Source organism: Falco cherrug, chromosome 8, assembly GCF_023634085.1.
Source record: "Falco cherrug isolate bFalChe1 chromosome 8, bFalChe1.pri, whole genome shotgun sequence".
Lineage (NCBI taxonomy): Eukaryota > Metazoa > Chordata > Aves > Falconiformes > Falconidae > Falco > Falco cherrug.
The window spans coordinates 9400639-9412792 of NC_073704.1; the positions used below are offsets into that span (position 1 = coordinate 9400639).

A 12154-nucleotide genomic window follows, 5' to 3' on the forward strand; every position below is an offset into this window, starting at 1 on the left:
AAAGTATTTCTCCCTCATATTCGAAAGGAACTTGTTGTGTTTCAGTGTTTGCCTGTCATTGTTGTGCATGTCATCTGTCATGCAATCTGTAATTAGTTTTTATACAGTGTGTGCTTTTTTGTACAGCTGTTCTGTGGACTAACACCCCAAACTCTGCTTTTTATTCTTTCCAATACATTTCTTAGTATCTGCTTTCACAGTAGTTGTAAAAGCCATCTTCTTCCCCTTGACCTTTATGACTAAGTCCTATTAGCTAATAAGTACACTACAAATGAGTTAATTGTCCATGGAAAACTCACAGACAAATTTCATTCCAGTTTTCTACTGTGTAACTAAACATCAGAATATAGGATTCTTTAATGGTCTAAATTTTCCAGTCACTAATGTTTATGAAGGCACTGCTTAAAGCTTCAAAAGCTGCATACTAATTTTTCAAATAAAGCATGTCATCAGACTCTTTGAATATGGGACTTTTTTTTTCTGATGCGTTCATTTGCCTTGCAGATAGTCAGTGGATTTGTTCCATGCTTTTTTTTTAAAGGGTATGTTGAATTCATGTCCCCTCAGAAATGTTTTCTGCAATGCCTACAGTGGCATCCGATTGTAGACTTTATAAGCATTTGCAAAAGGAAAAGGTTGTGTTGTCTTTGTATGGTGAATCTTACAAATAGGAGTAGCTTCTTGTTGAATACATAACATGGCAAAACGCTATTTATGCCTAAGAAGCAGATGGATTTAGTAACCTCCAGACACTTTCCTGACGAAGTAGAAGGGAGACGGTTTCCTGTTTGGAGGTAGGGATGCAGCAAGAAACTCAGAAAGCTTAAAAGCGACGTTTGAGTTGTGTAATTGGAAAGGGTGTGTTCATGTGCTCTGGAACAATACCCTGACTGAATAATCTGTTTCTGTGGTGAATCACTTTGCAGGTTCTTGGCTTCGCTCAGTTCAGGAGGTCTGCATACCTTCTATCGTACATGCTAGGGTGATTTTCCTTTACTTCATTTTATCTTCTTGCTAGTCAGATGCTTAGAAAACTTCAGCTGAGTGGTAGGGAGACTTAATTAGTGAGACCTGAATTTAAGTGTTTGTGGAAGAACTTTTATATTTAGATGTGATTGGGGAAAAAAATAGTGCGGGGGCTATTCAGGGAATATTTACATATTTTTTTATTTGCAGCAGAGTTTTATTTTGTCAGTACTGATTGGTACAATCCTGACTGCTAATGCTCCCAGCTTAGTAAGCAACATACCACTTAAAAGCGAGTGATTCTCCTCCCTAGTGGGAAATGTTAGTAATAACTCATGGGGGTCTGATGCAGCTAAGTGCCTATAATTAACAGCACCACTCCATCTGTTCCTACCAGTCTGTTATTAGTCTTCTTCAGAGTCATTACAAGTTAAACATTGTTATAACAAATAATGGGACTCCTGCTGATGAAACATTTGTCTAGGAAAAAGAGGTCTTTGCTTTGCTTTTCCATAACTTCTCTTTTTATTTATCATGGCTTTCTGACTTCTATTTGGATATGTTTCCTTAAATGTGATGCAAATAAACTTTCAAAACTATGTGCTCATTCTGGCTCACTTCTGTCAGTGCCAATGCAAATAAATTGGAGTTGCTTATAGTTCGGTGCTCTGAACTGTTCACTTAAAGTAAATTCATGTTCAAAAACTTCCCTGAAATATCTGAAAAAACAAAGCTCAGTGCAGCATTTTAATGAAATGCTGACTATGCATAAGTGATTATTAGAGGGTTTTTTTACTACAAGGTAAGCTGCATTTGACTGTTATTTCTAAACTTATATTTATAGTCTACACAATTACACAACTTTTTAAAAAATTGCATGCTTGCAAAAAACAGTATTTCATTTGAGAGTGGATTTCTGATGTTAACTCTTCTGTTATAGCAGGCTTTCAAGCTGTGTTTCTCTAATAAAAAGCAATTTCCTTCTCTTGTATAATTCTACAGTGCTTCTGTTTACATGTATCTACGCACAGATATAGTATCCATTAGTATCAGCAGAGAGGTAATGTGGAATTTTCCAGCAGAGTTTGAGCTAAATGTAAGGCCTCTAGGTATCAGAGAGCCAAGATTTAAATATGTATCTCTAGTTTTGGGGTTCCCTTTTGTCTTCAGGTAGAAGATTAGGATGAAAGGATGTCACTACTGAGCAATATTAGATCTTCACAGAAGAAAAATTTCCAGTTGCAGTTCCATATTTTCCACATATAATACGCTGTCAGCAATATATCAGCTTTCAAAGCTGCACAGAATTCAACTGAGACCCTGTTGTCACTGTGCTCCTTGCCCTTGGCCATATCTTTGATTGGTTTCATTATTTTATTGCCTTCATTATTTCTGGGATGGTAATAGGGCACAAAGTAGCATATCATTATCCTTCTGCAAGTAGGCTGAGACAAAGATTCAAGTATCACTGTATTTCCTTTATGCTTTTTGTAGAGCGTAGAATAGAGTAATTAAAACCAGCAGAAGTCTTTAATAGCTTTTCAGCTTGTTTTTTCTTAAACTGATTGTCATCTGTTAAAGCAGGGAATGAAAAATTATCTTGGTAACGATACGCATTGGAACAAAGTCATGTCAGGCTTTGCAGTGAACTGTCTGGCAGAATTGTAAGCATCTCATTGCTTATTCCTTCATCTGTTCCGCTTACCTGGAGCAGTGGCAATGATTCAGCTCTGATCATTTAAAGAATGTGAAACCCCCTGCTTTTCCTTTGAGGACTCAGAACAACTGGGAGTTGACTGGAAGAGCTAGGGGATTGCACAACCAACATTTGAAGGCAAAAATACCTTTCTGAATTTCTTGGAGCAACATGTCTATCCTTGTTTAGGCTATTAAACAAAAGAATTGTAAAGCTGTTTGAGCTGACTGCATTTCAGGCTGGACTGTCTCTTCCAGGCATAAACATCTTTTAGATAACAGGCTGATACTTGGCAGAGCCCTTCCTCCTTAAAACAGCTCAAAACTTTTGATCACTAGTATTTCATGCTTGTTTTGCGGTTGGAGACTTATTTCAACTGCCTCCTATAAAAGGACTCACAGCTCTGTGGGAGGCGGTAGAAATATCTCATGTGCATATGCATAGTCTGATGTATTGGGTATACAGCTGAGGGGAGTGTTTCGCTTCAACAGGGCCTGAACTTGTGCACTCCCACAGTGTCTGCACCTTCTGGAAAGAAGCAGGGAAACAGTTTTACTTCAAGGTTGGCACAGATTAAGACTGTGAGGCTGCTGGGTTTTGTAGAGAAAATGAGGGCGAGAATGTCTTAAATGTGGTGTTTGCAGAGCTAGGAAGTGGGTGATTTGAAATAAGGACTAGAGGAAAAGGAAATTGTTTCCACTGCTCCCTCTGTTCTGTGTCATCCAGATACTAGATTTTTCATATTTAGAGAGTCCTTTTGCTCTAATTCACTTTTGGTTTGAAGAAAACATTGCCCTAAGGTACCTCATTGTAAGGAAAAGGATGGGAAGTACTATCTCATTCATTTAAAAGCATGTGATGGGATTCAGAGGATGGGCACTCCCAGTGGAATTTAACCTGACCTCTGCACCTTGGGAATGGCTACCTCCAGTCACTTTGATCAGTCTAGAAAGCAGCTGTGGCAAATCCTCCTTTCTTAAAGAAGACAGGACACTTGAGGGTTTAAGTGAAGTAAAGATTTTCATATTAATGCTCCTAGCTTCTGGGAATTGATGTTCAAGGACTTCCGAAGCATCTGCGCCATGATGTTTAATAAATATCACCTGGATTAACTTGTTAACTACCTTTCTTAAGCAGATTAATTTTAGTCTCTGCAGCATCTTGTGTCATTTCGAAGTGTTGGACAAATGGTCTGCTATTGTTTCACCAAATGAGATCTCTACCTCCCTCCATGAAAATCTGTGGTTCTAAAGTTACTTTATAAGCATATAAGAGACTATAAAAATTCTGTGTGCTGTATCAAAGACCAGTAATGCTGTTGATGAAAGCAAATTCAAGCTAGCCATGCCAAATTCCCCCAAGGTTTTTTCTCAGTCTGGATTTCTTTGTTTTCTGGGAAAGTAATCCCATCAAACTTTGCTCAATGTGCATGTATGTCTTAAAACCTAGTGTAGACTGAACTGAGGAAGTTTCAGTTGCAATCTCTACTAGATATTGGATGTGAAGTACTTCATCATCTTTGTTGCCGTTGTGTATTTCTAAATTACTTTTAGCTGTTCTAAGAGATTTTTGGGACTAACCCCTGCTCTTTGCTTTATTAATGCAAATCCAACAAAACTCCATTAAGGCCAATTGAGTTACTGAGAGCTACCCCTGGATATCTGTGGGTGATTACAACTTGTTCTTGGCAACCAGTTCTTTTTGTACTTCATCCTCTTTAAATTGTTCTTGCTGATGCAGTTTGATTATAAACCAATAAGACTTACATGAATAAGGATTATAGGGCTCTGATCTTAAATTTTGCAAACAATAATCTCTTTATTTCCAGTACTAGTAGCTACAGTTGTATCAAAGGTCAATTAATGACACCATTAGAGCGGGCACCCTTTTAACCTGCTTGCTCCTTATATGCTGGAAGGTGAGAAGGTAGGGGCAGCTATTCAGTGAGGTAATAAGGATCAGTGTAAGTAGTGATGCTTTACTGATCTTGCTAATGAGGAGGAAAAAAAATGAGCAGTATTCTCCCTGCCAAATGTGGTGGCATCAAGCTAAAATGTGGTTGTATTAAGCTGAAACCTTTTTCTGCAATATTTTCTAGGGACTTTAATACAGGCTTGGGTTTTGCTACAATTTGATGCAAATGATCTTGTTTGTATCTACAGGCTGCAAGTGTGAAATCAGCTATTTAAGAGGCCTTTAAATTTCTAATGTTCTGTATTTCTAGGGAAGAACTTTGCGTGACCCCTCTGCACGTGCAGTCTTGTCCCGGTGTGGTTTTCTGTCACGCAAGCTTTATTAATGAGTGCTTTCACACTAGAACTGGGCATTGCAAAACAGCTCTGGTCCCTGTGAAATGGAAAAATGCCATTTGCCTTGGTACAAGTCTTAGCCTTTTGCAGGTAATTGATCCAACTACTGTGATTAAACTAGAAGGCCATTAAAGCGTAGTTGCAATAATCACCCTTTTCTCTTTTGGGAAGAGAACATGTTAAATGAATAAACTCGATCAACCTCAAACCTAGAAGGTCCACAGCTTTTACTGGCAATAGTATCAATGAATAAATCAAGATTGGCTGAGATCCTGAGTAAGTTGAATGGTCTTATTTTGTTTTAGAACAGACTAGATTTTTAGTCAAGCTCACCTGTTAAGAATGCACAGACTGCGAATGTGGGAAGAAAACCAGTGTAACCCTGATCTGTACCCTTTCCTAAAACTACAGCTGTCCTTTCAAAAGTATATTTACTTTCCTCTCCACTTTCAGAGAGCTTCTTTAAGAGCTTCTTCTGAGATTCAGTCCTGTTCTCAAATTTTTTTTGCTTAAGTACTGAAGCTGTCCATCTCAATTTCAGAAGGGAGGTGACATAGTATTGATGGTGTCCTAATCACTTTTTAATTAGTATAATAGCTAGTCTTTATTTAGACCATTCATTTGACCAGCATTTTGGCATCAAGTTTTCACCGGCGTTTTTTCAATAGTGTTGAACTGTATCTGTAATCTCTGGAGTTCTAGGAATCGATTTAACATGGCTTCTGTTTTGAAGTCAAAGGGGTGCTATACCTCTGACTTATATAGGAGTGCTATAGGGTCAACAGAGCTTCTGGAAATATCCCTGTAAAAGTAGCGAAATGATACAGCTTTGAGTACAGTATGGAATTTTATTTCCTTTTATATGTTCTCTTAATCAGGGTGACGCTTGGTTGGATGGAGAGACTATTAAAAGGGAACTGTCATTATCCAGCCACTTACATGTTAGCAGCTTTAAAATTAACAATGCCTACTCAAGAAAAAGGCCTAGGATTTACTGAGTGGACTCAGTTTAACACTCAGTTTTCACAGAGAATAAAATCCATAGCTGGGGGGGTAGTAAGGTGGGTGGAGTTAGAAGGGTCTACAGTAGGCTTTAATCTTCTATTTGTATCCCTACTCCTAAGTGTGAAATTGAGTAGTTTTTTTAGCACAAGGGCATATTGTGGTGGCTGTGCCATCTCTTAGAAGAATGATAAAGCTTGTACATACCCAGTGCTTCCAGGTGACACTGTATATGCAACCAAAGCTGATGATGCTGTCTTTGGGAACCTCACTTACGTGCCTCACTGCATCTGAAAATGCTAATGCAAAATTAGTGATCTAGAAACATATGACTTGACATGAAATGTTGTGTGGAGACGGGGGGGAAAAGAATGGTGAAATAGGAACCCTTTGTTTAGACAAGTGCATAATGAGTTAGGTAGAAAGGCAACTTGAGCCCTCTGTCAATTTATGTCAAATTTGAGAACGGGGTATATTTCGCTATTTTCTTTCTCTCTGATTTCTTTTTTTATTATAGTATGTGAATACTTTCATTCTCTAATACAAAATCTTTCTAGTATGCAGGAGTCACTGAAGAGAAATGAGCTACTTGGGAAGAAGAAATCAGTCTGAAGTTCCAGTTTGTAGTTAAAGGATATACTGGTGTCTATCACTTAAATTATTTTAGCTTTCTTCTAGTTAAGAAGCCTTCCTTCGTGGATAGATATTCCTTGACTGTTCACCTTAGGGTTGTAAGCACCTTCCTCAAACACTGGTTGCTAACTGTGTCAGTTCTCTGAATATATAGCTAGACCATGTTTCTGATGACCAAAGACATGCTGTTTGCCTCATTTCCTTGTGCCTAAGGCTCTCCCTCCACTGTTACCCTGTCTGTGTTGTCTCTTTCCAAGTGATACTCTGGTTGTGCTGTTGATGGTAAGATTGCCGTGAAGTATGTTGAAGTCTGAAACACCACTTCTGAGCTTGAGGATTCCAGTAACTTACTTTCCTCTCTTGCTACCTGCACATAGACGAAGTGTTAGATCAGACTGCTTGAAATGTCCCTGAGCACAGTGGTTGCAAAAAGCATTTGTTCTTCTCTATCAAATATGACAAGACGCGTGAATCGGAACAAGTTCTGCTTCTACATCTTGCATGAAAATTATGTTCAGAAAATGTACTATTTTTCCATTACCAAAAACCAGTCTGTTGTTCCATGAAGGGCTGTGTGTGTGTGTAAGGCCTAACAGCGTGCCTTTTAACATACTTACATTAAGGAAAACACCTGGGCACCGCAAACTTATGTTCGGTGCTTTTTATGCTATCTGGAATACATAGCTTTTGTGCCACAAATCTGTTAAGATACAGAACTGTTCTGATCCTAGCTGTTTGAGAAAAGTTAAAATTAAGAATACTGATCACACAGGCACTGGCTAGACAAATTGTCTATTTACATATTTCCGGTTTTTCAAGGAAACAAATGTTTATCTTGTGGTTCTTTATATAAGACATGTCTCTTGCCCTCTTGGAGGATTGTCATTATGTGTGACAAGGAACTCTGAGGCACACAGATTCCTTGGAGGACTTGGCTGTGTGAAATGGACAGACAGATGTATGCAAAACAGATGTAACCAATTTTGTGTTTTCTAACAGACAATCCACTAACATTCGTTACTTTCATGACTGACTTGTCGGGGTTTTTTTTCAGGCAAGTAGCAGTACAAAAAGACATTGTAGTCTTTTGTATTCATTCAAGTTTTTATTACTTTCATATCACATTCGCTTCATTTACTGATGCTGGCACTGGATGCTCAGTTTGCGAGTACTTGTATAAAAACCTCAGCTCTGTAGTGAAAGTCCTTGAAATTGAGCTTTTGGTGGCAGGTTGAAATAAAACATGCTCTTAATGGGTGGATAGTTCTGTTCTTAAGACTAGATGAGACTGTTTTTTCATTATTCTAAGTGGCACCTATTAACATCTGTATTTTTGGAAGGAAAGAATAGCCATGTAAGTTGGAGGCAAACTGACACAGGAAGTCTTGTTCAGTTGTGATGATTACAAAAGAAAAAAACCCCACACTTTTAGATTTGAGTTATGAGTACTCTGAAAATAAGTTATCAGTATTCATTGCTGTTATCAATAATGAATATGTAAGTTGCTTTTCCAGAAAATACATGACTAGGTTGCCCTTCTAGTTCATGTTAATTTTCCTTGAAGGAATTGGCAAGCGCAAATAATCAATCTGATATATGCACATGGCAGGAGGTATTTGCCATAGTATTCAGCCAGCTGCGGTTTTCTGTATAGTTTTTTTTTTTGATGTAAGTACACTAGAGGACTTCTAGTAACTAAAATATGAATTCCCATTGCATTTTGTAAGTTTGTATGAACTGGTAGTAAATTACCAACAGCTGGCTTTCAAGACCCCTCTAGATATTCCTGTCTATGGCTACTTGTTGCTATGGTATCTTCTTCTCTTCATAGTCTTGGACTTTCTTCCTTTTTTAGGATCAACCCATGACATTTTACTTCTGATTTTGTTCGGTTTGCATTTTTTTAGATACGGTGGTTTTCATATTTGTACAGTAGAAATAAGTTGCCTGAATAAGAAGCACTGTGCAAGGAGTGAAGTACTACTTTAGAAGTTACAACCTTGACAACATTTGTAAATCCTCATGGAACGGTTCTCAAAATCAGCTTTGCAAACTTTCTTGGGTAATTTTTATTAATGAGTGCAATGTATGTGCAGGCAAAATGTTCCATCCTTGAATGGATGACCACAGCAATTTCTCTTTCCAAAGTGAGGTCAGGTGGTACATTTAACCGATGTTAGTGATACATTAGCATCAGTGCAGTCTGTATTAGAAAAAATAACTAGCCTTAAAACAAGGTAAAAACATGTTGACTCTGAAAGACAATCTCATTATGCAGCACTGGTAAGAAAAATGCATGCCACTGTTAAGCCCTAGCATAAATCTTCAGTTTGTGCTGATCTTGGAGACCTTGAAATCCCATCTGATTTGTTATTTGAGGCCGTAGCTGTTCAGAAACAGCTTGGTGCTTGCTTTGTAATTGCTCTTTATCAGGCAATTGCTTCCATTTCATAACTGGGGAGCTGGTTCTACATGCTCACTTTAAGCTTCCAAATGATCAGCAATTTGACATTTGACATTAAGTGGTTGACCTTTGGTGGGTAAGAGGGAAAGCTAGTAATTCCTAGTGTTTGCTGCACTGACTTTAGTGTGGTATTACTTCACCTGACTTGCATCTTCAACCACTCTTGTAAATTTTTTCAAGTTTAAAAGCAAATCGCTAAAGCATGCAAGCCTTGACGCCATGTGGATGCGATGTTTTGCATTAAGGGTGATCCTTTAATCTTAGTGCAACTCTTTAGTTCCTAAAATGACATGCAAGCCTCTATTACAACATGGGGTCTCTAATTCTTGCCTGCCTTATTGCGTTTTTTGTAGGGGTGCGAGCCTGTCTCCAAACCACAGTTCGAGAACAAGAAGAGAAGTATGAAATCCAAGGTGGCCCACAAAGAGGCCGGCTCAACAGAGAACAGCTGGTGGGTTTTATTGCTTGAGACACATTATCTTAATGACCTTTGGTTCATGCATTTTTGCCCTTTGCCACACGTGCAGGTGCAGTAATGTAAAATTATAATGTGGTCTTGTACAGAAATTTGATTATGTGCAAGGTGATCAAAAGAACTGCGAACACCCATAAAGCTGTCATTTTTCTCTATTAGTGGTTATGTTGCTATAACCTTGTCAAAGGAAACGCTGTATTACATTCATGGAAGAAGCTGTATGGGACAGGAAGTGATGCTGCTTTGGCCTTCCCTGCTCAGCGTTAGAACCTAGTTGAAATTATCTGAAAGTTGAAAGAAAAATGTTTTTATTACTACTTGTTTCTATATAGGGCCACTTTTATATTTAACTGCATTAATTTCTGGTTACTTTCTGGATTACACTGGAGAAGTTCATTAAATGTGTTATAGCAGTAGCTTTAAATATTCCTAGCTCATAGTTCAAACCCTGTTGGCTGGAAAATATTTAAACATAAGCAAGAATTTACTGTGTAAGCAAGCTTTTCCTGATTGTGTGCTTATACTGAGGACCGTAACATGTGAAGTTACTGTTCTAGCTTCTAGTGTGTGTTATTTTAAATTGTATTTCGTAGGCACTGATTGTTCCTGTCCCTTTTTTTTTTCTCTCGTGTACTCAGTTGTGAAGTCCTGTATTTATACATTGTTGTGGTGTTTGTTTTTTCTCCCACTTAGCTGCCTAAGTTGTTTGACGGATGCTACTTCTATTTTATGGGATCTTTCAACAGTCACCAGAAGAGTGATCTTGTGGAACTGGTCAAAGCAGCAGGAGGACAAATTCTGGTTAGGCAGCCAAAACCGGACAGTGATGTGACACAGACAATCAACACGGTGGCATACCATGCAGAATCTACTTCTGACCAGAGATGTTGCACTCAGTATGTGATCTATGATGCGTCTTCTAAATTCAAGCCGGAGAAAATTCGTCTGGGCAAAGTCTGGATGGCCCCCTCCAGCTGGCTTATAGACTGTGTGATGTCATTTCAGCTCCTGCCTGTAAAATGAATATTGATGCCTCATGAGCAAGGCTTTTAAATGTGGTGAATGTTCAGCAGTTGGAACACTCTGGTGAACACTGGTCTGAAGCTATGATTTATATTTTGCACTTAGGAGTACAGGAGAGCTTTGACTATTCAAATTAGTTACTAAGATCACTGATATACTAGAATAAATTAATTTACAATGGAGGAGAGACATAAATATACTGCATTGACAAATGTGCCTTGGGTTATTTAGAATGCTTTATTTCTGCATTTAACTTAACTGTAATAATCACTGACATCTTTTAAGTAAGGTTTTGCAAAATGAAACCTTTTGTATTCTTGACTTAAACCATCCCTTTGTAGGTGATAGAGCATGACCCCATTTATTTTGTGTTTAATATCCATTGACAAGGATCTACTGTATGTGTCAGGATTTCCCAGCCAGGACAGAATTTGTATTTATTTTTAAAGATAAATACAAAAAACCCGTGCATTTCAACATAGTCATTTCCCTGTGTAGACATCTCTTCTGTCAGATGACGTGATATTTCCTATGACTTCTTACAACTGAATTTTGCAGGGAATTCTTGGCGTGGGTTAAACCTTGTAGAAAGTAGAGTTAACTAATGGCCTGAATTCATTTGAAAGTGAATGATTTTGAAAACACCGTCTTGAAAAATCTTGGTCTAAAATTCTTGAATTATAGCAAGAGTAATGCTTTATTCACTTCTGTCCTCTTCCACACTTTTAAAGGTGAGACTTAAATTTTATTCTATTTTCTGAAGTTTTTTAAGCGACAGGATCCTTATTAAATTACTACAATCAAAAATACTTCTGTAAGTATGGATAGCTATCATGGTTATGTTAACAGAAAAAGTATAATGATCACAAAAGAATTATGCCTCACTTTGCACAATTATGCTTAAAATCAGCTGGCTACACTGGAGTAATAATTGATTCCTTCGCATTTGTTACAGTATTTCTCATAATTTGTCGTAAGATGTTGTCAGAATCTTACTTCCTTAGTCTGTGCTCCTACGTGATATCTTGCATCTTTTCTGTTGCCTTAGTTTGCGATTTCATAATTTAAAAATGGTGTCTTGCAGTAATACATGGTGCAAATGATGGTTGTGGGCTGAAACCAAGTCTCTCGTGTCTGCTTCTGCTTTGTGTTTGCTTATAATAAAAAAACTTCTAGTGCCAGTAAGTCTGGAGTATCTTATTACATGAGCTTAGCTGCAGAATGAGTGCACAGTCCATATGTATCTTGACAGGTAAATGGAAATGTAAGTACTTTTCTGTGAACTGGACATGGCTGCGAAGATAGCATATCCATCTGCAAGAGCAGCTCTTCTCTTGTAGCCATTGCCATTGGAGATCCTGTGCCAATTTTCAATATGCTCTGTAGAACTCTTCAAAAGATACACTTCAGACGTAACAGCTATAGTTTTCAACAGCATCTACTAGACTTCAGTAGCTGGAGTATCTTGATCTGTCACTTCTACTAGACTGAATCATTGCTTTTTACTAAATGCAGTCCTCAAGTACTTGCATGTCTGTGAGCAAGCAAAAATGCAAGGCTCATTAATAAATGGAACAATCCATGGA

At 38.0% G+C, this 12154-nt stretch overlaps 1 protein-coding gene across 2 annotated transcripts in view; it reads left to right on the top strand.

Moving 5' to 3' along the window:
• BARD1 (BRCA1 associated RING domain 1) overlaps positions 1–11753 on the top strand; it is a 44729-nt gene extending 32976 nt beyond the window's left edge. For both annotated transcript variants that reach the window (XM_055718673.1, XM_055718674.1), the window contains 2 exons: positions 9424–9521; positions 10239–11753. In XM_055718673.1, the coding sequence (XP_055574648.1) occupies positions 9424–9521; positions 10239–10568 (428 nt within the window). In that variant the 3' untranslated portion in view covers positions 10569–11753. The remainder of the gene's footprint in view (positions 1–9423; positions 9522–10238) is intronic.
• The last annotated feature ends 401 nt before the right edge of the window (positions 11754–12154 follow it).